Raw genomic sequence first — 26,006 nt, forward strand, 5'->3', positions numbered from 1 at the left:
TTCTTGGTATGATGAAGCTTCTATTAACTACTTACTAAGCCGTTAATACAGCCATTAATTCTACTCATACCCTCCTGGTTCTGTTAATTAGAAAATTACAGCTAACAGAACTATAAAAATGTCAGTAAAATTGATAAATTTACCACCATCTCCAATTGTTAGAAACAAGTGTATATATATGCCTGTCAGGCTTGGCTGTACTGTCTGTGATGTTACTTGACTTCATCTCTCCCACCCAAAAAGAATCAAGAGTCTATGTCAAAGAGAAGGCAGAAAAAAATCTAACAGATTCAGAGGTGGTAGATGAATGTATTATAAGACATAGGAATTCAAAGGCTGAAGTTACAGAGACAAGATCGACACAGTTACACAACACACAAACAAACAACTCATAAAAAAGAACAAAGACATAGTATATAGGAGGGCTACTGATTTTTTTGAGTTGATCTTGTATCCTGCTATGTTGCTGAAGGTGTTTATAAGCTTTATCAATTCCTGGGTGGAATCTTTGGGGTCACTCAAGTATACTATCATGTCATCTGCAAATAGGGAAAGCTTGACTTCTTCCTTTCCAATTTGTATCCCCTTAATCTCCTTATGTTGTCTTAGTGCTCTGGGTAGAACTTCAAGTACTATATTGAATAAGTATGGTAGAGTGGACAGCCTTGCCTCGTTCCTGATTTTAGTGGAATTGCTTTGAGTTTCTCTCCATTTAATTTGATGTTGGCTGTTGGCTTGCTATATATTGCCTTTATTATGTTTAGGTATGTTCCCTGTATTCCTGATCGCTCCAAGACTTTTATCATGAAGGGGTGTTGGATTTTGTCAAATGCCTTTTCTGCATCTAGTGAGATGATCATGTAGCTTTTTTTCTTTGAGTTTGTTTATATGGTGTATTACATTGATGGACTTTCGTATGTTGAACCACCCTTGCATCCCTGACTCAGAAAGACAAATATGGTATGTACTCACTCATAGGAAGATGCTAGATGTGGAACAAGGATGACTGGACTGCTACTCACATCACCAGTGAGGCTGCCTGGAAAACGGGACCCCAAAAAAGACACGGAAAAATGGATGAGATCTACATGAACAGCCTGGTCATGAGTGGAAGCAATGAAGGGCGACGGTCGAGGGAAAGAGAGCGGGAGATCCTAGCAGGATCAAGAAAAGAGAGGGAGAACAAGGAATAGGAGACCATGGTAAATGAAGACCACATGAGAAGGGGAGGAAACAGAGCTAGGGAGGCCCACGGAGATCCACAAAGATACCCCCACAAAAGACTGCTGGCAATGGTCGAGAGATAGCCGGGACTGACCTACTATGGTGATGGAATTGCCAAACACCCTGACAGTTGTGCCATAAACCCGATCCAAGACTGAGGAATCTGGATGCAGACATCCACGGCTGGGCCCCTGGTGCAGTACTGGGAGTCTAATTAGTGAGAAAGAGGAGGGTTTATATGAGCGAGAATTGTTGAAGCCAAGGTTGGATAAAGCACAGGGACAAATAACCAAATGAATGGAAGCACATGAACTATGAACCAAAGGCTGAGGGGCCCCCAACTGGATCAGGCCCTCTGAATGGGTGAGACAGTCATTTGGCTTGATCTGTTTGGGAGGCAGCTGTGCGGTGGTGCCGGGTCCTGAGCTCATTGCATGAGTTGGCTGTTTGAATCCTGGGACTTATGCAGGGACGCTTGGCTCAGTCTGGGAGGGGGGGAACTGGACCTGCCTGTACTGAGTCTATCAGGTCAATCCCGGTCCTCAGGGGAGACCTTGATCTGGAGGAGGTGGGAATGGGGGGTGGGCTGGGGGAAGGTGGAGGGATGTGGGAGGGGGAGAGCAGGGGATTCTGTGGCTATTATGTGGAACTGAATGGTGTTGTAAAATAAATAATAATAATAATAAATAATAATAATAATAATAATAAATAAAAAAGAACAAAGAGATCTGGTCTGTGAATAACTTAGAATGGAACTATGTAATACCATCCTCAGAGCACCAGTAAATAATTGATTTTCAGAAAATGTTCAAGCCTAGCTTCATGACATAAAGAGGAATGGGCTGCCTAGGAAAGAAGAACAAAAGAACTACAGGTTGTATATGCCAAAGTACAAGGAGAATGCAAATCAAGCTTGCAAATTTGAATCTGTGAGTATAAATGACAACAGGATGATAACATCTTAATATCCTGCACTACATATGTATTGCGAAGGCATGCTTTTTGTGACAGGTAGGGTCAGCAAATGTCAATGTGTGCTGTATTCATAGACTCTAAGGTTTGCTTGTGAACACTGACAATGCCAGAGAAGTACCACTGTGTCCTTCCAGGGTAAAGGAAGGACCCTAACTCCACTAGTGTCTGTCAAATACTAATGTCTGCAATGGACTACCTTCCTAAGAGATGATACAGCATTTCAAGTCTGACACAGCAATATCAAATCTTAACAGAGAAGCAGTTGCTTCAGAAGCAGGAAGCTACTTCCTGCACAGAAGACAGAGCAGGTGACTAGGACTTATAATCCTGGGAATCAAACAATCCCTGCCTTTGCTGTGATTTCCACAGGCTCTGACTCCTGTACATGTCAGGAGCAGTCTGCCTTTTATATCCAGTGTATAGTCGGGCTTTAGCCACACCCAGGACCCACTGTGTCCTGGAATATGGCCAAAGCCTGACTGGTAAGATCTCGCAATGCTGTCGCTTTTATAAGCACTCCTTGCTTCTGATTGAAGGACAGTGTGCATTCAAATTCATCATAAAATAAGAACCAATAAGGACAGTGATCTCAATTTCAGCAATGGAGGCAAATCCTGAGGTTACCTTGGAGAAGAACACAGGAGCTGCTGACTCATTCTTGTCTCCCACCTGAATATGGGTAGCAGCAGAAACAGCGAAACTGAAATTGGATGAGAGGAAAAGAAGGTAATTGATCCTGGGTTCTCACTCCAATTATCCAAAGGAAAAAAACAACCTCTGGCATGTCGGGGGTAATCAATTTTCCCTCTGTTGGTGTCTACATCCTGCCTATCTACACAAAAGCCTCCGTTTCTGCCTTGCGATGGACGATTGTGATTCTCTGCTGACAGTTGCTGCTTGCTGCTGACAGTTTCAGATATGACATGTTAGCTTCCCCAACAGAAATGATTAAATGCTTGAAGTCCAGTTGTGACATGAGCAACATATATGTGTGTCTGTGCGTGTGCATGTGTGTGTGTGTGTGTGTGTGTGTGTGTGTGTGTGTGTGTGTGTGTGTAGTGCCTGGAAAGGGATGCTTGTATTGTAAATAAGGAATTGACCTGGAGGACCTGCTCTGAACATACCTAAATTGCATATCGTATCTTATACTGTCGTGTTGATCATGCAATAATCTAATATATTCCTATTAGAAAGACATATTCATGATACATATATACCTTCAGCAATTGCATTTTTGTCTGTTTCATTTTTGGTGTGGATCCACACATGTCTGCATGCATTTGGCATTAATTTGGTTCACAATGCCAGTTCATATTCATGCAATTCCTTTTCAGAATTAACGTGTAACTATTAAAATTTTGAACAAATTCACTGCATTCCCTTCACTAGATTCCCTCTAGTCTGCAATCACTACTCCATACTTTGATCATGTACTTGCTCTATTTTTGGTTATCTGTGTTCATGTAAAGCACCTGAGTATGCATGGGTATGAGACCTAATACTAGCCCAAGGGCAGAGTACCAGGGCTAGAACACGTGAGAAAATCTATCTTTCCAATTTTATCAGCTTACTAAAAAATATAAGCCACTCATACATTTTTCAATTCACCATTCTTCCACAGGATACATTATAATGTTCCTTGAGTTTGAGAGTGAAAGAATTATGCATGCATATGCAGCTGATACAGTTTCAAGAGTACAGGAATGCTTAAATAGACATCACATTTTAGTGGCATGCAGGGGTGCACACCAATGTCAGAAAGATATAGTGTTTCTCCCCAGTATGTATCGTAATATATTGTGTACCATAAGTAATATGCCTGAAGATCAGAGCACAGAAAACGCCAGTAGATTAAACATAGAGGCCAAGAAGTTGTGGCACTCACCTAAAATCCTTTCACTTAGGATGCAGAGATTTGTTTGTATCTCAACGCCTTCAAAGCTAACATGGACTACATGGGATTGACTCAGTCTAATAGAGATACAAAGCCAGGCATTACTGGAATACACCTTTAATTCTAGTACTTGGTGGTCATTTGCCTTTAATACCTGCACTTGAGATCTCACATCTTTAATCCCTCTATTTGGAAAGCACATATGCCATTAAACCAGGCACTGGGAATGAAGTGATGGCAGGGCAGACCTAGGTAGATAAGGCCTGAGGAAACAGGAACTAGAGGCTTTTCACCTGGATAGCTTTGGGCTAAGGACTCAGAGACATTCATTCAGAGGATTCATGGGGTTGGCAGAGTGAGACATGCCAGTGTCTTGTTCTTTTGATTCTCCAATATATCAGAAATTACCCTCAATATCAGCTTCTGAGTTTTTTATTTTTAATTAAAAAGTCCATCTACTATTTGTACACAGTTATGAAATTCTCAGAATATCTTAAGCAAACTGTCCTATAAAACTAAGGTATTTTACTCTCACTATCCACTCACTATGCCTTTGTTCTAGAATTGGATGGGAATAAAAATGCCATATTTTCATTTGTATATTGTAATAACCTTTCCAAGTTCTTCATAATTCTAAACAGTTAGCTTGCTGCTATAACCATCTACATTCTGGGGTAGACAACACTCAGGAAAATATAAATAACTTGAGGAATATTACTCAGAAAACACACACATGTTGTGGTTATGCAACCATTAACTCCATGAATTTCCTATCTCTGATGCTATCCTGTTTTTCCACCACTATAAAACTTGGTTGTATGCTTCCTAGATAGGATGAACCCAGTATCTCCACACCTCTTTTGTAATCCCTCATACATGGATCAAGAGCTACACTGAGGAATGTCCTGCACTTAAAAATATCAGAATACTGAAAAGTTATGTTCTCCCTTCTTCTTTTTAAAACTAATGTCATTATAACAATTCTTGGCACAATGAGGCTTCTATGGACTGCTTACTAAGCCATTAATACAGCTATTATTTCTACTCATAGTCCCCTAGCTCTGTTAATTTCAAACTACAGCTAACAGCACTATAAAAATGTCAGTAAAATTGATAAATTTACCACCATCTCCAATTGTCAAAAACAAGTGTCGATGCCTAAATACACTTAGTAATCAGGCCCATGGTTTAACACTTCTTATGCAGCCTTCCTGGTAAAGCAAGCTCAGATATCACTAGCAAAACTCGGTGGGCTCCCATGTATGTACCTGTTGGATCTGAGCATCAAATGTCTCTAACCAGAGATTTTTCATCAGGGACTAATTGGGATATAAAGCAAGGATATGCAGTTGGGTTCTCTCTATATGCCTGACAGCTTTGGTGTACTATTAGTGATGTTACTTGACTTCATCTCACACACCCAGAAAGCATCAATATTCTATGTTGAAAAGAAGGCAGAAAAAAACTAACAGATTCTGAGGTGGTAGATGAATCCTTAGAAACAGTGCTATCTAGTCTCCAATGTAATATCAGACAGAGGAGTTCATGGGCGGGGGTTACAGAAACAAGATCTGCACACTTACACAACAAACAAAGAAAAGTAAACAAACAAACAAATTATAACCAAGAAACAAGAAATCAAGAGTATGAATTATTTAAAAGGTAAATATATAATACCATCCACTCAGCACCAGTAAATAATTGATTTGTAACAAATCTCAGGTCTGGCCTGATGACATAAAGAGGAATGGGCTGAGTAGGAAAAAGTACAAAAGAGCTAGGGCTTCTATACGCCAAAATAAAAGGGGAATTCGAATCAAGTTTGGAGAGTTTAATCTGTGATGATAAATTGAAATAGGGTGATCAAACTTATTTTCTTGTATTACATTTAATTGTGAAAGCATGCCTTGTATGATAGGATTTCTCCAACAAATATCACTGAGTAATATATATCTAAACTCTAGGGGTTGGTAGTGAACACTCACTATGCCGTAATAGTTCCCACAGTACCTTCCCTGGTAGAAGAAAGGAACCTGACCCTGCCAGTATCTCTCATATACTAACGTCTGCAATGGACTACCTTCCTAACAGATGATACAGCATTTCAAGTCTACACAGCAATATCAAATCTTAACAGAGAAGCAGTTGCATCAGAAGCATGATACTACTTCTTGCACAGGAGACAGAGCAGGTGATTAGGAGTTATAATGCAGAGAATCAAAAAGTCCCTGTCGTTTCTGATTTCTACAGGCTCTGACTCCTGTACATGTCAGGAGTAGTCTGCCTTGCCTGTCCAATGTATAGTCGGGCTTTAGTCATACCCAGGATCCACTGTGTCCTGGAATATGGCCAAAGCCTGACTGGTAAGAGCTCGCAATGCTGTCGCTTTTATAAGCACTCCTTGCTTCTGATTGAAGGACAGTGTGCATTCAAATTCATCATAGAATAAGAACCAATAAGGACAGTGATCTCAATTTCAGCAATGGAGGCAAATCCTGAGGTTACCTTGGAGATGAACACAGGAGCTGCTGACTCATTCTTGTCTCCCTCTGAATACATGTAGTAGCAGAAGCAGCGAAACTGAAAGTGGATGATAGGGAAAGAACGTAATTAATCCTGATTCCTCACTCCAATTATCAATAGTTTAAAAAAAACCTGAGGAAAATAGTGGATGATGATTTATCCCTCTGCTTATGTCTACATCCTGCCAATCTACACAAAAGCCTCCGTTTCTGCCTAGAATTGGATGATTTTGATTCTCTGCTGACAGTTGCTGCTTGCTGCTGCCAGTTTCTGACATGAAATATTAGCTTCCCCAACAGAAATGATTAAATGCTTGAAATTCAGTTGTTATAAGAACAGTATGTGTATATATATATATATACACACATATACATATATATGTGTATATATATATATATATATGTGTGTGTGTGTGTGTGTGTGTGTGTGTGTGTGTGTGTGGTTTTACATGAATGCCTGAATTGGGATGCTTGTATTGAAGATAGAGAGGTGTCCATGAAGCACTGCCCTGAAAATCCCCAATTTGCATATCATAGTTTAAAGTGTCATGTTGATTAAGCCATAATCTGATATATTCCTTTCAGAAAGAAATACTCAAGATGCATATATACCTTCAGCAATTGCACATTTCTCCGTTTTATTTTTGGTGTGGATCCACACATGTCTTCACGCATTCTGCATTAATTTTGTTTTCACAGTTGCAATTCATACTCATACAATTTCCTGTTCAGTATTAATGTGTGATTATTGAAATTTTTGAACAAATTCACTACATTCCCATCATTATAATTAGTCCGCAAAGACTACTCCATCTTTTGATCATGTACTTGCTCTACTTTTGTTATCTTTATTCATGAAATTCACATGAGTATGCATGGGTATGAGACCAACTCTAGCCCATGGGCAGCATCTTAGGGCTAGAATACTTGAGAAAAAATTTTTCCACTTTTGTCAGCTTACTAAATATTATAAGCCACTCATACATCTATCACTCCACTATTCTTCCATGGGATATATTAGAATATGCCCTGGTTTTCATAGTGAAAGAATTATGTATGCACATGCAGCTGATACAATTTCAAGAGTAGAGATATGCTTAAATAGCCATCATATTTTAGTGGCACGATGAGGTGCACATCAATGTGAGATGAACATAATGTGAATCCCAGGTTCGTATGGTGATATAGTGTGTACCATAGATAATGTGCTTGAAGAACAGAGCAGAGATCAAGCCTCTACATTAAACATAGAGGACAGGGAGTGGTGGGACACACCTGTAAACCTTTTACTGGGGAATCAGAGATCTCTTGGTATCCCACAGCCTTCAAAGCTACCCTGAACTACATAGGATTGACTCAGTCTAGGAGAGAAACAAAGACAGGCATTGTTGGAATACACCTTTAATTCTTATACTCCGTAGTCATTTGCCTTTAACTCTTGTACTTGAGATCTCACACCTTTAATCCCAGTATTTGGGAAGCACTTATGCCATTAACTGAAGCACTAGGAAAGAAGTGATGGCTGGGCAGACAACAGTGTATAAGATCTGAAGAGACAGGAACTAGAGGCTATCTGCCTGGATAGCTTTTGCCTAGGGAATCAGAAACATTCCTTCAGAAGATCCATGGAGATGGCAAATTTAGATATGGAAGTGGCTTATTCATTTGTTTCTCCTTTATATCAGAATTTACCCCAATATCAGCTTCCATTTTTTAATTAAAAAGACCATCTACTATTTATACAACAGTGATGGAATTTGCCAAATATGTTAAGCAGCCTGTCCATTAAAATTCAGGTATTTTACTGTAACTATCCACTCACTATGCCTTGTGTCCTAGAATTGGATGGTAATGCAAAATGTCATATTTTCATTTGTATATTCTAATATTTCCAAGGTCTTCATAAGTCAGAGCAGTTAGCTTGCTGATATATCCATCTACATAGTTATATAGAGTATAAACAGAAAAAATAAAGTAACTTGAGGGATATTCCTCAGAGAACACACACATGTTGTGATTATACAACCCATAACTCTATAAATATCCTATCCATGATGATATCCCTTGTCTCCCAAAACTTACAAACTTGGTTGTTTGACTCCTGGATGAAAACATTAGAATCAACCCAGTATCTCCACAGTTTTTTTGTAATCCCCCATGCATGGAACAAGAGCTACACTGAGGAATGTCCTGCAATTCAAAACATGGGAATATTGAAAAGTTATATTCTCTCTCCTCCTCCTCCTCCTCCTCCTCCTCCTCCTCCTCCTCCTCCTCCTCCTCTTCTTCTTCTTCTTCTTCTTCTTCTTCTTTTTCTCTTTCTCTGTCCTCTTCAAAATAAAGTCTATTCATAATTCTCATCACTATTATACTTTTATTGACTGCTTACTATGCATTAATATACCTATTATTTTTACTCACCCCCCCCCACAGCTCTGTTAATTTGCAAACTGCAGCAAACAGCACTATAAAAAATCTTGGTCAAATGGACAATTCTACCACCATCTCAAATTTATAAAAACAAGTGTAGACACTATAAAACACCTAGTAATCTGGCCCATGGTCTAATCATGTCTTCTTCTACGGCCTTGCTGGTAAAACAAGCTAAGATCTCCCTAGCAAAACTCTGTGGGATCCCATATATGTACCTATTGGAACTGGGCATCAAATGTCACTAATCAGAGGTGTTCCATTATGCAGTATTTGGGAAATAATGCAAGAAAGTACATGTAGGGTCTTTCTGAATGCTTGGCAGTCTTCGGTGTACTATTTGTGATACTACGTGACTTCATCTCTCCAACACACAAAGCATTAAAAGTCTATGTAAAAAGAAGGCAGAAAAAAAGCTCACATATTCAGAGGTGATAGATTAATCCATAAGAATGGTGTTACCTAGCCTCCAACATACTATCAGGAATAGGAAATCAGAGACTGAGGTTATAGAGACAAGATTTGCACAGTTAAAAAAAATAAAAAAAAAAACATAACCAAGAACAAGGAAATCTGGTGTGTGAATTACTTTCAAGGTAAATATGTAATACAATCCTCTCTACACCAGTAAATAATCTAATTCCAGCAAAGCACAGGCCGGGCCTGATGACATAAAGAGGAACGGGCTGACTAGGAAAGAAGAACAAAAGAACTACAGCTTATAGAGACAAAAATACAAGTGGAAAGGAAATCAAGCTTGGAAAGTTGAATCTGTGAAGATAAATGACAACAGGATGATAACATCTTAATTTACTGCACTACATTTTATTGTGAAGACATGCCTTGTGTGACAGGTAGGGTCTCAACAGCAAATGTCACTGCCTGATATATTCATAGACACTAAGGTTTGCTTGTGAACACTGACAATGCTATATCAGTTCCCACAGTAACCTTCAACAGAATCTGTCATATACTAAGGTCTGAAATAGATTGCATTCCTAACATATGATAAAGCATTTTAAGTCTGACAAAGTAATATCAATCTTAGAAGAGAAGGAGTTGATTCAGAAGCAGGATGCTACCTCCGGCACAGGAGACAGAACAGGTGACTAGGACTTATACTGCTGGGAATCAAACAGTTCCTGCCCTTGCTGATTTCCACAGGCTCTGACTCCTGTACATGTCAGGAGCAGTCTGCCTTGCCTATCCAGTGTATAGTTGGGCTTTAGCCACACCCAAGACCCACTGTGTCCTGGAATATGGCCAGTGCCGGACTGGTAAGAGCTTGCAATGCTGTCTCTTTTATAAGCACTCCTTGCTTCTGATTGAAGGACAGTGTGCATTCAAATTCATTGTAGAATAAGAACCAATAAGGACAGTGATCTCAATTCCAGCAATGAAGGCAAATCCTGAGCTTACCTTGGAGATGAACACAGGAGATGCTGATTCATTCTTGTCTCTGACCTGCATATGGGTAGCAGCAGAAACAGCGAAACTGAAAGTGGATGAGAGGGAAAGAAGGTAATTGATCCTTAGTTCTCACTCCAATTATCAAAAGGAAAAAAACAGCCTGTGGCTTGTAGGGGGTGATGATTTATCCCTCTGCTTGCATCTACATCCTGCCTATCTACACAAAAGCCTCCGTTTCTGCCTAGAGATGGACGATTGTGATTCTCTGATGCCAGTTGCTGCTTGTTGTTGACAGATTCTGATATGACATGTTAGCTTCCCTATCAGAAATGAATAAATGTTTGATATTAAGTTCTTACTTGAGCAATACATATATACATATGTGTGTGTATGTGTGTACATAGTGCCTGAATTGGGATGCTTGTATTATAAATAAAGATGTGACTTTGAAGACCTGTTCTGAACATCCCTAATTTGCATATCATATCTTACAGTGTCATGTTGATGAATCAGTAGTCTGATGTCTTCCTTTTAAAAAGATATATTCATGATACATATATACTTTCAGCAATAACATATTTGTCTGTTTGATTTTTCTTGTAGTTCCACACATGTCTGCTTGCATTTGGCATTAATTTTGTTTTCACAGTGCCAATTCATACTCATAAACTTTTCTGTTCAGTATTAATGTGAGATTATTGAAATTTTGAACAAATTCACTACATTCACTTTACTAGATTTAGTCTGCAATCACTACTCCATCCATGGATCATAAACTTGCTCTATTTTTTGTTATCTGTGTTCATGTAAAGCACCTGAGTATGCATGGGTATGAGACCAACTACTAGCCCATGGGCAGCATCTCAGGGCTAGAATACTTGAGAAAAAAAAAACCTTTCAATTTTGCCAGCTTACAAAATAATATGTCACTCATAAATTTTTCACTCACCCTTTTTCCAACGATACATTAGAATGTTCCCTTGGTTTCATAATGATGAATTATGCATGCATATGCAGCTGACACAATTTTAAGAGTAGAGGTATGCTTAAATAGCCATCACATTTTAGTGGCATGCAGAGGTGCACACCAATGTCAGACAGACATAGTGTTTCTCCCAGGTATGTGTGGTGATATATTGTGTGCCTGAAGATCAGAGACAAGACAAGCCACTAATTAATCATAGATGCCAGGAAGTGGTGGCATCACCTGATATCCTATCACTGGTGAAGCAGAGATGTGTTTGTATGTCAGCACCTCAATGTTACCCTGGACTACTGGATTGTCCCAATCTAGGAGAGAAACAAAGCCAGGCATTGGTGGAATAAACCTTTAATTCTAATAATTGATAGGCATTTGCCTTTATTACCTGCACTTGAGATCTCACACCTTTAATCCCAATATTTGGGATGTACATATGCCATCAATCCAGGCACTAGGAAAGAAGTGATGGCCTGGCAGATAAAGGTATATCAGGCATGAGGAGACAGGAACTAGATGCTTTTAGCCTGGATAGCTTTTGGCTAAGAAGCAGAGACATTCATTCAGAATATTCATGGAGTTGACAAAGTGAGACATGGCAGTGTCTTTTTCCTTTGTTTCTCCCATCTGTCAGAATTTATGCCAATATGAGTTTCTTTTTTTTTTAAATTAAAATGTCCATCTACTCTTTGAACAACAGTTATGGAATTCACTGAATATGTTAAGCCAACAGTACATTAAAGCTCAGGTATTTTACTGTAACTATCCAGTACCTATGCCTTGTGTCCTAGAATTGGAGGGTAACACAAAATGTCATATTTTTATTTGTATATTTTAATAATATTTCTGGGTACTTCATAACTCAGAGTACTTAGCTTGCTGATATATCCATCTACATTGTGGTGTAGACTATAAATAGATAAACATAAAATAACTTGAGGGATGTTACTCAGAGACCAAACACCTGTTGTGTTTATGCAACCAATACCACTATAAATTTTGTATCTCTGAAACTATCCTTTGTCTTCCTGGACTTTCAAACTTGGTGGTCTGCCTCATGGATAAAAATTTTCAGATCAACCCAGTATCTCCACACTTCTTTTGTAATCCCTCATGCAATGAACAAGTGCTACCCTTAGGAATGTCCTGCATTGCAAAATAGCAGAATAATCAAAAGTTATATTCTCCCATATTCTTCTTGTTTTTAAAAATCAGGTCCTTTAACATTTATTGGCACTATTAATCTTCTCTTGCTTGTTTATTAAGCCAGTGTTATGGCTATTATTTCTACTCATATCCCCTTGCTTCTGTTAATTTGCAAAAATCAGCTAAGGGCACTATAAAAAATCTCGGTAAAACTGATAATTTTACCTCCATGTCCAATTGTTAAAAACAAATGTAGACCCTTCAAAATACTGAGTAACCAGGTACATGGTCTGATCACCTCTTATGCAGCCTTGCTGGTAAATCAAGCTCAGATCTAACTAGCAAAAATCTGTGGGACCTCGTATATGTACCCATTGGATCTGGGCAGTAAAGGTCTCTAACCAGAGGTGTTCCATCATGTACTAGTTGCAAAATAAAGCAAAGATGTGCAGGTCTGGTCTTTCTATATGGCTGTCAGGCTTAGGTGTACTATGTGTGATGTTACTTGACTTCATCTCACCCACCCTTTAAGCATCAATAGTCTTTGAAAATAAGGCAGAAAAAAATCAAACAGATTCAGAGGTGGTAGAATCTGTAGAATCAGTGTTACATAATCTCCAACATACTATCAGACATAGGAGTTCATAGACTGAGGTTTCAGTGACAAGATCTGCACAATTATACAACAAACAAAACATAAACAAGAACAAAGAAATCGGGTGTATGAATAATTTAGAAGGTAACTATGTAATACCATCCTCTCAGCACCAGGAAATAACTGATTTCCAACAAAGCTCAGACCTGGCCTGATAACATAAAGAGGAATGGGCTGACTAGGAAAGAAGAACAAAGAACTGCAGCTTGTATATGCCAAAATGCAAAGGGAATCCAAATCAAGCTTGGAAAGTTGAATCTGTGATGATAAAAGGCAACAGGATGATAGCATCTTAGTTTTCTGTACTACATTTTATTGTGAACATATGCATTTTGTGACAGGTAGTGTCTCATCAGCAAATGACAATATGTGATATATTCATAGACTCTAAGGGTTGCTTGTGAACACTGACAATGCCATATCAGTTCCCACAGTATTCTCCCAGGATGAAGGAAAGAGCCTGACTCCACTAGTATCTGTCATATACTAACATCTGCAATGGACTACCTTCCTAACAGATGATACAGCATTTCAAATCTGTCACAGCAATATCCAATCTTAAAAGAGAAGTAGCTGCTTCAGAATCCTGATGCTAACATTTCCTGCACAGGAGACAGAGCAGGTGACTAGGAATTACAAGGTTAGGAATCAAACAATCCCTGCCTTTGCTGTTTTCCACAGGCTCTGACTCCTGTATATGTCAGGAGCAGTCGGCCTTGTCTATCCAAGATACAGTCGGGCTTTAGTCATTTCCAGGACCCACTGTGTCCTGGAATATGGCCAAAGCCTGACTGGTAAGAGCTCTCAATGCTGTCGCTTTTATAAGCACTCCTTGCTTCTGATTGAAGGACAGTGTGCATTCAAATTCATTGTAGAATAAGAACCAATAAGGACAGTGATCTCAATTCCAGCAATGGAGGCAAATCCTGAGGTTACCTTGGAGATGAACACAGGAGCTGCTGACTCATTCTTGTCTCCCTCTAAATACATGTAGCAGCAGAAGCAGCTAAACTGAAAGTACACGAGAGGGGAAAGAATATAATTGATCCTGGGTTCTCACTCCAGTTATCAAAAGGAAAGAAAAAACAACATGTGGCAAGTAAGGGGTGATGATTAATCCCTCTGCTTATGTCTACATCCTGCCTATCTACACAAAAGCCTCCATTTCTGCCTAGAGATGGACGACTATGATTCTCTGCTGCCAGTTGCTGCTTGCTGCTGACAATTTCTGATGTGCCATGTCACTTCCAAAACAGAAATGATTAAATGCTTCAAATTGAGTGGTTAAATGAGCAAAATACATGTGTGTGTGTGTGTGTGTGTGTGTGTGTGTGTGTGTGTGTGTGTGTGTGTATACATGAGTGCCTGACATGGCATGCTTGTTGTGTAAATAAAGTTGTGGCTTTGAAGCCCTGCCTGGAACATACCTAATTTGCATACCATATCCTGCAGTGTCATGTTGATTAAGCAATAATCTGCTGTATTCTTTTTAGAAAGAAATATTCAGGATACAGATATACCTTCAGTAATTGTACATTTGTTTGTCTGATGTTTTGTGTGGTTCCATACATGTCTGCATCCATTTGGCATTAATTTTGGTTTCCCAGTGCCCATTCATACTCATAAAATTTCCTGTTCAGGATTAATGTTGGATCATTGAAATTTTGAACAAATTCACTACATTCCCTTCACTAGAATTAGTCTGCAAATACTAATCCTTTCATTGATCATGTACTTGCTCTATTTTTTGTTATCTGTGTTCATGTAAAGCACCTGAGTATGCATGGGTATGAGACCTAATACTAGCCAATGGGCAGCATCTCAGGGCTAGAATACATGGGAAAAATCTATCTTTCAACTTTTTTCAGCTTATTAAATAATATAAGTCACTCATACATTTTTCACTTCACCATTCTTCCACAGGATACATTAGAATGTTCCCTGGGTTTCATAGTGAAAGAATTATGCATGTATATGCAGCTGATGCAATTGCAAGAGTAGAGGTATGCTTAAATAGCCATCACATTTTAGTGGCATGCAGCGGTGCATACCAATGTCAGATCGACTTAGTGTTTCTCCCAGGTATGTGTGGTGGTAAATTCTGTACCCTAAATAATGTGCCTGAAGATCAGAGGATTTACAAGTCACTAGATTAATCCAAGAGGCTAGGAAGAGATGGCACACTTGTAATCCTATCACTGGGGAAACAAAGATCTGTTTGTTTCTTGGCACCTTCAAAACCACCCTGGACTACATGCGATTGACCCAATCTAGGAGAGGAACAAAGCCTGGCATTGGTGGAAGATACCTTTAATTCTAATACTTTGGATTCTTTTGCCTTTAATACCTGCACTTGAGATCTAACACCTTTAATCCCAGTATTTGGGAAGCACATATTCCATGAATCCCAGCAGTAGGAAAGAAGTGATGGCTGGGCAGAAAAAGATAGATATGGCCTGAGGAGACAAGAATAGCAGCTTTTCGACTGGATAACTTTCAGCTAAGGACTCAGAGACATTCATTCAGAGGATTCATGGAGTTGGAAAAGTGACACAAGGCAGTGGCTTGTTTTTTTGTTTCTCCCATCTCTCAGAATTTAACCCAATATCAGCTTCTGTTTTTTTTGTTTGTTTGTTTGTTTGTTTGTTTTTGTTTTTTCTTTCTTCTCAGTACCCCGTGGAACCTTCTCTAAAACCGATCACATACTTAACCACAAAGCAAATCTCAACAGATACAAAACAATTGGAACAACCTCCTCTGTTCTATCAGACCACTATGGTTTAAAGTTAGATTTCAACAACAACAAATCTACAGAAAGCCTACAATCTCATGGAAACTGAATAATGCTCAACTGAATCACCAATGGGTAAAGGAAGAAATAAAGAAAGAAATTGAAGGCTTCCTAGAGATCAATGAAAATGAATATACCACCAGGCATTGGTGGCACATGCCTTTAATCCCAGCAATCGGGAGGCAGAGCTAGGCGGATCTCTGTGAGTTCGAGGCCAGCCTGGGCTACCAAGTGAATTCCAGAAAAGGTGCAAAGCTACAGAGAAACCCCGTCTCAAAAAAAAAAAAGCACTTAAGCCTGGGCTACCAAGTGAGTTCCAGGAAAGGCACAAAGCTACACAGAGAAACCCTGTCTTGAAAAAAAACAAAAAAAAAAAAAAAAAACCTCAGGTATTTTACTGTAACTCACTATGCCTGTGTCCTAGCATTGGATGGTAATGCAAAATGTCATATTTTCATTTGTATATTCTAATAATATTTTCAATTTCTTCATAATTCAGAGCAGTTAGCTTGCAGATATCTCCATCTACATTGTGGTATAGACTATAAACAGAAAAAATAAATAACCTGAGGGATATTCCTCAGAGAACACACACATGTTGTGATTATGCAACCCATAACTCTATAAATTTCCTATCTCTGATGCTATTCCCTTTTCCCACCACTTTAAACTTGGTTGTCTGCCTCCTACATAAAAACATAGGATCAACCCAGTATCTCCACACTTCTTTTGTAATCCCTCATACATGGATCAAAAGCTACACTGAGTACTGTACTGTACTTCAAAATATCTGAATACTGAAGAGTTATTCTTCTCTATTCTTCTTTTTAAATATAACGTCCTTTTAACACTTCATGGCAGTATTAAGCTTCTCTTGACTGCTTACTTAGCCATTAATATAGCTATTATTTCTACTCATACCTCCTGGCTCTGTTAATGTGAAAAATGCAGGTAACAGCACTATAAAATCCTGGTAAAATTATTAATTTTACCATCATTTCCAAATGTTAAAATTTACCAACACTTATCCCTTTGAAATATACTAGTGGCTTGGTTACCAAAAACATGTCTAAAGGTTCTTTCTATATTTCTTGAGTAAGAAGGATGTATATCATTCAAAGGAAGACAAATCGTGGCCAATATAATACACTGAGATACTGCACATGGTTAGGGAGATCTTGGACCCAGAAGCAGAAACTTTATCTGCAATCTCTAAAGCTATAAAATTTCTAACTCTTATAATTAACCATATGACAAAGGGGAATTTTTCTGTAACTTTCAGAAAAATACCATCATTTACACCATCATTAAACTATTCAACAAATGCTCAAACTATTATGAACTTATAATGTTGTGTACAAGCACCAATGAGCAGAATTTTATGTGTGTGTATGTATATATACATATACAAAATATATACATATTCAAACACACACAGAGAACAAGCAAGCCAACACACATATACACATACTCATTAGTTTATAAACGTGTAAAACAAATTGAAATTTATTTTGGAAGATATTGTGACAGCTGCACTTCTTATAGCATGAAAGGAATTGAGAGTCTTCTCAAGGAACAGACCATAATGAGATTTTGGTTTGGTTTGGTTTGGTTTTGCTTAGGTTGTTGGCCAAGTGCTTTCCTATAGCCACCCAGTGGAGCCTCAGAGACCCTTTCCATTCTAGCATTACACCTCCCAAAATTTTGGTAAAAAACTATTTCTGAAAATCCTTCTTACTTATGTTAACAAAGAACTGAATTCCATGTGCTGCCTAGTGAGAACTTTCTATGAAACCTGATGCACGTGAGGGGCAACAAAGTTAATCTGGCAGTTACTGGAGGTGGAAAAAACATCTCACTCTCAAGAGAAACATGCCCTAAAAATAAAATTATAGGCAGAGTTCAGATACCATTTTGGCACCGTTGTTGAAATATTGTGGGAGTAATCAACTCCTTTTGAGGATTAGGATTTAAACCATGAGATGGAAGAATTATTTAACACTGTTAACTTGTCCAAGAACCTGAGACTACAATGGTCACAGACTTATGCATAAACTATTTCTGGTATTCTGCTAGAAGAATATAGAGATAAACTGATTTCTAATGATATATTGATGTACAGGATGGACCAGCACCCATATTTACCTGGGTACTCATGAAAAGTGAGGGTTAAGAGATTTAGATAGAAATGTATATGGGAGAGAGAGAGAGAGAGACACAGACACAGAGACACAGAGACAGACAGAGAGAGAGACAGAGGGAGAGAGAGAAACAGAGGATAACCTCAGAAGGGTCTAAACACTTATGCACTGGCCCAGCACTTCATTCCAAAGGGTTTTTTATCACAATGCCAAGAACTGAGGCAAAAAACCTCCTTGTTCCTATATATAACCAAGTATAGACACTTCAAAACACTTAGTAACAAGGCCCACATTCTAATCACCTCTTATGAAGCACTGCTGGTAAAACAAGCTCATATCTCACTAGGAAAATAAATTCTGAAGGCTCCCATTGGATGTGGGCATCAAATGTGTCTAATCAGAAGTGTTTCTTCATGCACTACATAAGAAATAAAGCAAGTATGTGCAGGTGAGGTTTTTCTATATGTCTGGCTGGCTTAGTTGTATTACGTGTGATAATACTTGACTTCATCTCACCTACCCCAAAAAAATCAATGATCTATGTTTAAAAGAAGACAGAAAAAAATCTAACAGATTCAGAGGTGGTAGATGACTCCATAGGAACATGGTATTCAGCCTCGAATGTACAAATAGGCATATGAATTCAGAGGTTGAGGTTACAGACACAAGATCTGCACAATCACAAAGAAACAAACAAAAAACATAACCAAGAACAAGGAAATCTGGTGTGTGAATTACTTTCAAGGTAAATATGTAATACCATCTTCTCTGCACCAGTAAATAATTTATTTCCAACAAACCTCAGGCCTGGCCTAATGACATAAAGAGGAATGGGTTGACTATGAAAGAAGAGCAAAAGAACTACAGCTTGTATAGACAAAAATACAAGGGGAAAGGACATCAAGCTTGGAAAGGTGAATCTGTGAAGATAAATGACAACAGGATGATAAGATCTTCATTTCCTGCACTACATTTAATTGTGAAGATGTGCCTTATGTGACAGGTAGGGTCTCAATAGCAAATGTCACTGCCTGGTATATTCATAGACACTAAGGGTTGCTTGTAAACACTGACAATGCCATATCAGTTCCCACAGTATCCTCCCAGGGTGAAGGAAGGAGCCTGACTCCAATAGAATCTGTCATATACTAACATCTGCAATGGAAGATATTTCTAACAGATGATACAGCATTTCAAGTCTACACAGCAATATCAAATCATAAAAGACAAGCAGTTGCTTCAGAATCAGGATGCTGTTTCTTGCACAGGAGACAGAGCAAGTGACTAAGCGTTATAATGGTAGGAATCAAACAATCCCTGCCTTTGCTGTTTTCCACAGGCTCTGACTCCTGTACATGTCAGGAGCAGTCTGCCTTGCCTATCCAATGTATAGTCGGGCTTTAGCCATACCCAGGATCCACTGTGTCCTGGAATATGGCCAAAGCCTGACTGGTAAGAGCTCGCAATGCTGTCGCTTTTATAAGCACTCCTTGCTTCTGATTGAAGGACAGTGTGCATTCAAATTCATTGTAGAATAAGAACCAATAAGGACAGTGATCTCAATTCCAGCAATGGAGGCAAATCCTGAGGTTACCTTGGAGATGAACACAGGAGCTGCTGACTCATTCTTGTCTCCCACCTGAATACATGTAGCAGCAGAAGCAGCGAAACTGAAAATGGATGAGAGCAAAAGAAAATAATTGATCTTGTGTTCTCACTCCAATTATCAATAGGAAAAAAAAACAATGTGTGGCAAGTCGGGGATGATCATTTATCCCTCTGCTGGTGTCTGCATCCTGCCTATCTACACAAAAGCCTCCGTTTCTGCCTAGAGATGGACGATTGTGATTCTCTGCTGACAGTTGCTGCTTGCTGCTGCCAGTTTCTAATATGCCATGTTAGCTTCCCCAACAGAAATGTTTAAATATTTGAAATTCAGTTGTGACATGAGCAATATATGTGTGTGTGTGTGTGTGTGCGTGTGTGTGTGTAAATTTTGACTGCAATCGGATGCTTTTATTGTTAACAGAGATGTGACTTTGAAGACCTGCTCAGAATATCCCTAATGTGCATATCATAGCTTGCAGTGTCATGGTGATTAAGCAATAACCTGCTGTCTTCCTTTTAGAAAGAAATATTCATGATACATATATACCTTCAGCAATTGCACATTTGCTTATTTGATTTTTTTTGTATAGTTCTACACATGTCTGCATGCATTTGGCATTAATTTTGCTTTCCCAGTGCCAATTCATTCTTATAAAATTTCCTGTTCATTTCTAATATGTGCCAATTGAAATTTTGAACAAATTCACTGGATTCTCTTCACTAGATATAGTCTGCAATCACTCCTCCATCCTTTGATCATGTACTTGCTCTATTTTTTGTTATCTATGTTCACGTAAAGCACCTGAGTATGCATGGGTATGAGACCAACTACTAGCCCATGGGCAGCATCTCAGGGCTAGAATACTTGAGAAAATCTACCTTTCCACTTTTGTCATAAAACATATAAGCCACTCATACATTTTTCACTTCACCATTCTTCCAAAGAATGCATTATGATATTCCCTGGATTTCATGGTGAAAGAATTATGCATGCATATGCAGCTGATACAGTTTCAAGAGTACAGGTATGCTTAAATTGCCATCACATTTTAGTGGCATGCAGAGGTGCACACCAATGTCAGATGGACATAGTGTTTCTCCCAGGTACATGTGGTGATATATTGTGCACCCTAAATAATGTGCCTGAAGATCAGAGCACAGAACAAGCCACTAGAGTAAACATAGAGACCAGTAAGTGGTGGCAGACACCTGAAAACCTATCACTTGGGAAACAGAGATCTGTTTTTATCTCAGTGCCTTCAAAGCTACCATGGACTACATAGGATTGACTCAGTCTAGGAGAGAAACAAAGCCAGGCATTGGTGGCACACACCATTCATCGAAATACTTTGCACTTGATGTCTCACACTTTTAACCATATTATTTGGGAAGCACACATGCAATTAATACCAGGATTATGAAGGAAATCATGGATGGGTAGAGAAAAGGTATATAAGGCCTCAGGAGACAGCAACTACAGACTTTTTGCCTTGATCACTTACGGCTAAGTACTTAGAAACATTCATCAGAGATTTCATGGAATTGGCAAAGTAAGACATGGCAGTGGCTTGTTCCTTTGTTTCTCCCATCTTTCAGCATTTACCACAATATCAGACTCCAGTTGTTTTTTTATTAGAAAGATCATCTACTATATGCACAACAGGTATGAATTTTGTCAAATACATTATGCAACTGTCCTGTAAAACTCAGATTTCATATTGTAACTATCCATGCCTTATGCTTTGTGTCCAAAATTGGATGGTAATAGAATGTGCTTTATTTCATTTTTTTTTTTTTTTTGGTTTTTCGAGACAGGGTTTCTCTGTGTAGCTTTGTGCCTTTCCTGGGACTCACTTGGTAGCCCAGGCTGGCCTCGAACTCACAGAGATCCACCTGGCTCTGCCTCCCGAGTGCTTAAAGGCGTGTGCCACCACCGCCCGGCCTTTCATTTCTAATAATAGTTCCAAGTTCTTCCTAATTCAGAGCAGTTAGCTTGTGGATTAATCCATCTCTGATGTGGTATAATCTATAAACAAAAAAACATAAAGCAACTTGAGTGATATTGATCAGAGAACACACATATGTTTCATTTTTGCAACCAATCTGTCAATAAATATCATATCTCTGAAGCTATCCTTTGTGTTCCTACTATTTCAAACTTGGTTGTCTACCTCCTAGATAAAACCCTTAGGATCAATCCAACATCACTACACTTCTTTTGTAAAAACCCCTCATATATGGAATAAGAGCTACACTGAGGACTGTCTCACATTTAAAAATACCCAAATACGGAAATGTTTTATCCTCTCTTCTTCTTTGAAAATAAGGTCCTTTGAATAATTCCTTGTGCTACTAATGTTCTATTGACTGCCTACTAAGGAATTAATACAACTATGACTTCTACTCATACCGCACCTGTCTGTTAATGTGCAAACTGCAGCCAACATTACTATAAAAATTTTCAGTATACTTGATAGTTTTACCACCATCTACAAATCTTATAATTTATCAACACTTATTCCCTTGACGGGTATTAGTGGCTTGGTTATCAAAAACATGTCTAAAGCTTTCACTCTGTATTTCTTGAGTAAGAAGGATGTATATCATTGACAAAATACAAATCACTCCCTATACAATACAGTGACATATTACACACAGTTAGGGAGATCTTGGACCCTGATGCAGAAACTTTATTGCAAGTTCTATGAAGCAATAAAATTTCTAACTCTTATAAATATTTACCCATATGCCAAAAGGCAATTTAACTGTAACTTCCAGAAAAAAGATCATCACTTACACCATGATTACACTATTCCACAAATGCTCAAAATATTCTGAACTTACAACATTTTGTACAAGAACAAATTTTCAACACAAACAATTCTCCATCATTCTTTGACCCAGAAAAAATTGAAAGCAATGGGCAAATATATATATATATATATATATATATATATATATATATATATATATATAATTATACACACACATAGAACAAGCACACACATACACATACACATTCATTTATATATGTATAATACAAATTAAAATTTAAACAAAAATATCTGGAAGATATTGTAAGAGCTGCACTTTTTATAGCATGAAAGGAATTAAGAGTAATCTCAAGGAACATCCCATAATGAGATTTTTGTTTGGTTTTGTTTTGTTTTGTTTAGGTTGTTGGCCAAGTGCTTTCCTATAGTCACCCAGTAGAGCTTTACCGACCCTTTCCATTCCAGGGTTACACCTCCCAAAATTTTGGTAAAAAACTATTTCTGAAAATACTTCTTACTTATGTTAGCAAAGAACTGAATTCCATGTGCTGCCTAGTGAGAACTTTCTATGAAACCTAATACACATGAGGGGCAACAAAGTTAATCTGCCAGTTACTGGAGGAAAAAGAAAATCTCACTCTCAAGAGAAACATGCCCTAAAAAACAAAATAATAGGCAGTCTTCAGATACCATTTTGGCACAGTGACCTAAATATTGTGAATATGTTCAACTCCTTTTGAGGCTTTTGATAAAACTATGAGATGTAAGAATTTTACAACACTGTTAACATGTTCAAGAAACTGAGACTACAATGGTCACAGATCTATGCATAAACTATTTCTGGCAATCTACTACAAGAATATAGAGATAAACTGATTCCTAATGACATATTGACCTACCCATAAGTTCTGTTCATCCGTTGTCCCTAATCACAGCTGTTTCTTCATGCACCACTTGGGAAATGACTCAAGGATATGCAGGTGATCACTTTCTGTAATTCCTGACAGGCTTGGGGGTATATGTGTGATGTCACTTGATTTCATCTACCCCACCCCTAAAGTGTCAATGATTTATATTGAAAAGAAGGGAGAAAGAATAAAACAGATTCAGGGGTGGTAAATGTAGCAATAGTAACAGTGAATTCCAGCCTCAATTTACTATCAGACATAGGAATTCAGAGTCTAAGGTTAGAGAGATAACATCTTCACAGGTTCAAAACAAACAAAAATACCAGAACCAAGATCAGATAAATCTGGTGGTTAATTGCTTTCAAAAGAAGTATGTAATACCACTCCTTAATCACCAATAAATAATTGATTTTCAATTAAAATCAGGCCTGGCCTGATGACATGGAAAGAAATGGGCTGACTCAGAAAAAAACAGACCAAAAGTACTACAGTTTGTATATGTCAAATGCAAACCAAGTTTGGAAATTTGTACCTGTTAGGATAAATGGCAACAGGATGATAGCAAGTTGATTTCCTGTACAAAATTTTATTTTCACCACATGCCCTGGGTAACAGGGAGAGTCTCATTACAAATGATACTGAATATAGTCATAGACATAGACACAGACAATGTCAAAGGAGTTCCCACAGGGGATCTCCCAGGATAAAGAAAGAAGCCAGACTCCTCTAGGGTCTGTCTGATACTGAAGTCTGAAATGAATTACCTTCATTGCAGATCATTCAGCACTTCAAGACTGAAACAGTGGTATAGTATCTTAAAAGAGAAGAAGTAGCTTCAGAAGAGGATGCTACTTCCTGCCCTCTAGACAGATCAGGTAACTGGGAACTATAATGCCAGGTTCTGCTGATTTCTACAGGCTCTGACTCCTGCACATGTCAGGAGCAGTCTGCCTCATCTATCCAATGTATAGTCGGGCTTTAGTCATACCCAGGATCCACTGTGTCCTGGAATATGGCCAAAGCCTGACTGGTAAGAGCTCGCAATGCTGTCGCTTTTATAAGCATTCCTTGCTTCTGATTGAAGGACAGTGAGCATTCAAATTCATCGTAGAATAAGAACCAATAAGGACAGTGATCTCATTTCCAGCAATGGAGACAAATCCTGTGGTTACCATGGAGATGAACACAGGAGCTGCTGCTTCATTCTTGTCTCCCACCTGAATACATGTAGCAGCAGAAGCAGCGAAACTGAAAGTGGATGAGAGGGGAAGAATGTAATTGATCCTGGCTTCTCACTCTAATTAGCAAAAGGAAAAAAATGTATGGCAAGTCAGGGGTGATCATTCATCCCTCTGCTGCTGTCTACATCCTGCCTGCCTACACAAAAGCCTCCGTTTCTGCCTAGAGATGGACGATTGTGATTCTCTGCTGCCAGTTGCTGCTTGCTGCTGCCAGTTTCTCATATGCCATGTCAGCTTCCCCAACTGCAATAATTAAATGCTTGAATTTGAGTTGTTCTGAGTGGATAGTAAGGCTAAACCAGAGCCATGACAGACTCCTCTAGCAGCTGACATGGAACATGCCTTCAGTTCTGTTCACTAGAATGGGTTGGAACTGAGCAAGCAGTTTTCAGTAAACCACAACTGAGGAGCCACCAAACAACAGGTGCCCACCAGCCTCCTGCAGTCTCAGCAAGTGCCCCAAGCCCCTTCTGCTGGCTCAGCAGGTGCCCCATGCCCCTTCTGCTGGCTTGGCAGTTGCCCCATGCCCCTTCTGCTGGCTCAGAGTATGCCAGACATCTGTTGGCTAAAGATAGCTTTTACTTCTACTTGTCAACAAACCCCTAGACACTAGACCCCCACCAATAGGCCCCTAACTACTACATCTGCCCACCCATTAGCCCCCATACTAATCTTTCCTCTACCAATCAGCACCAGATTAATTCCCTCCTCCTTGGAATTCCCCTATCTCTACCTAAAAGGAACTTGTAACCTACTTTGTGGGTCACTATTTGCCATCCCAATATGTTGAAAATAAATGCTCATGCTAAATTGCATGCATCACTGTTAGTCTTTCTTGGGGCCTTCTCTCAGACCCCAACAATTGGTGCATTGGTCTGGAATCCCCCTCAATACCCCCAATATATGAGCATGGAAAACCTGGCTGACCAGTAAGTGAAGTCTCTGCTCATTATCCTTGTCTGTCATTTTACTCCATTTGTCACCTCACTGTTCCTCATTTTGTGTTTCTTCCTCCTAGAAGCTTGAATTAATTGAATCTGGAGGCTGGGGTTTGCCTGGCAGACACGCTAGAGGCACCTCTGCCACATGGGCTGGGAGATGTCCCAGAATAACCTGAGAGTGACAACTGGGTCCCTTCAGTTGAATTAGGCCAGGGGGTCCCTCTGGGTGAAGGGAAAGGCTGTTTGTTCTGCCTGAAAAGCAGAACTAAGCTATCAGTCCATTTTCAGTTACTCTTTCATGGTTCATACTGGTACACTTTGATTTCTGTAGCCCTCCTGTGTTTCTGTCTGCTTTTTAAATTGTTCT

General features: G+C 38.9%; 1 protein-coding gene across 1 annotated transcript in view; it reads right to left on the bottom strand.

Annotated features, from left to right (window-relative positions):
- The window catches only part of LOC143269826 (uncharacterized), a 179,669-nt gene that overhangs the window by 17,122 nt on the left and 136,541 nt on the right, over positions 1–26,006 (bottom strand). Inside the window, exons 3-7 of the mRNA XM_076556968.1 lie at positions 19,762–19,837; positions 10,465–10,540; positions 6,599–6,673; positions 2,824–2,899; positions 1,319–1,434 (exon numbers count right to left, since the gene is read on the bottom strand). Of these exons, the coding sequence (XP_076413083.1) occupies positions 1,319–1,434; positions 2,824–2,899; positions 6,599–6,673; positions 10,465–10,496 (299 nt within the window). The 5' untranslated portion in view covers positions 10,497–10,540; positions 19,762–19,837. The remainder of the gene's footprint in view (positions 1–1,318; positions 1,435–2,823; positions 2,900–6,598; positions 6,674–10,464; positions 10,541–19,761; positions 19,838–26,006) is intronic.

This window comes from Peromyscus maniculatus, chromosome 1 (assembly GCF_049852395.1).
Source record: "Peromyscus maniculatus bairdii isolate BWxNUB_F1_BW_parent chromosome 1, HU_Pman_BW_mat_3.1, whole genome shotgun sequence".
In the NCBI taxonomy this organism is placed as follows: domain Eukaryota; kingdom Metazoa; phylum Chordata; class Mammalia; order Rodentia; family Cricetidae; genus Peromyscus; species Peromyscus maniculatus.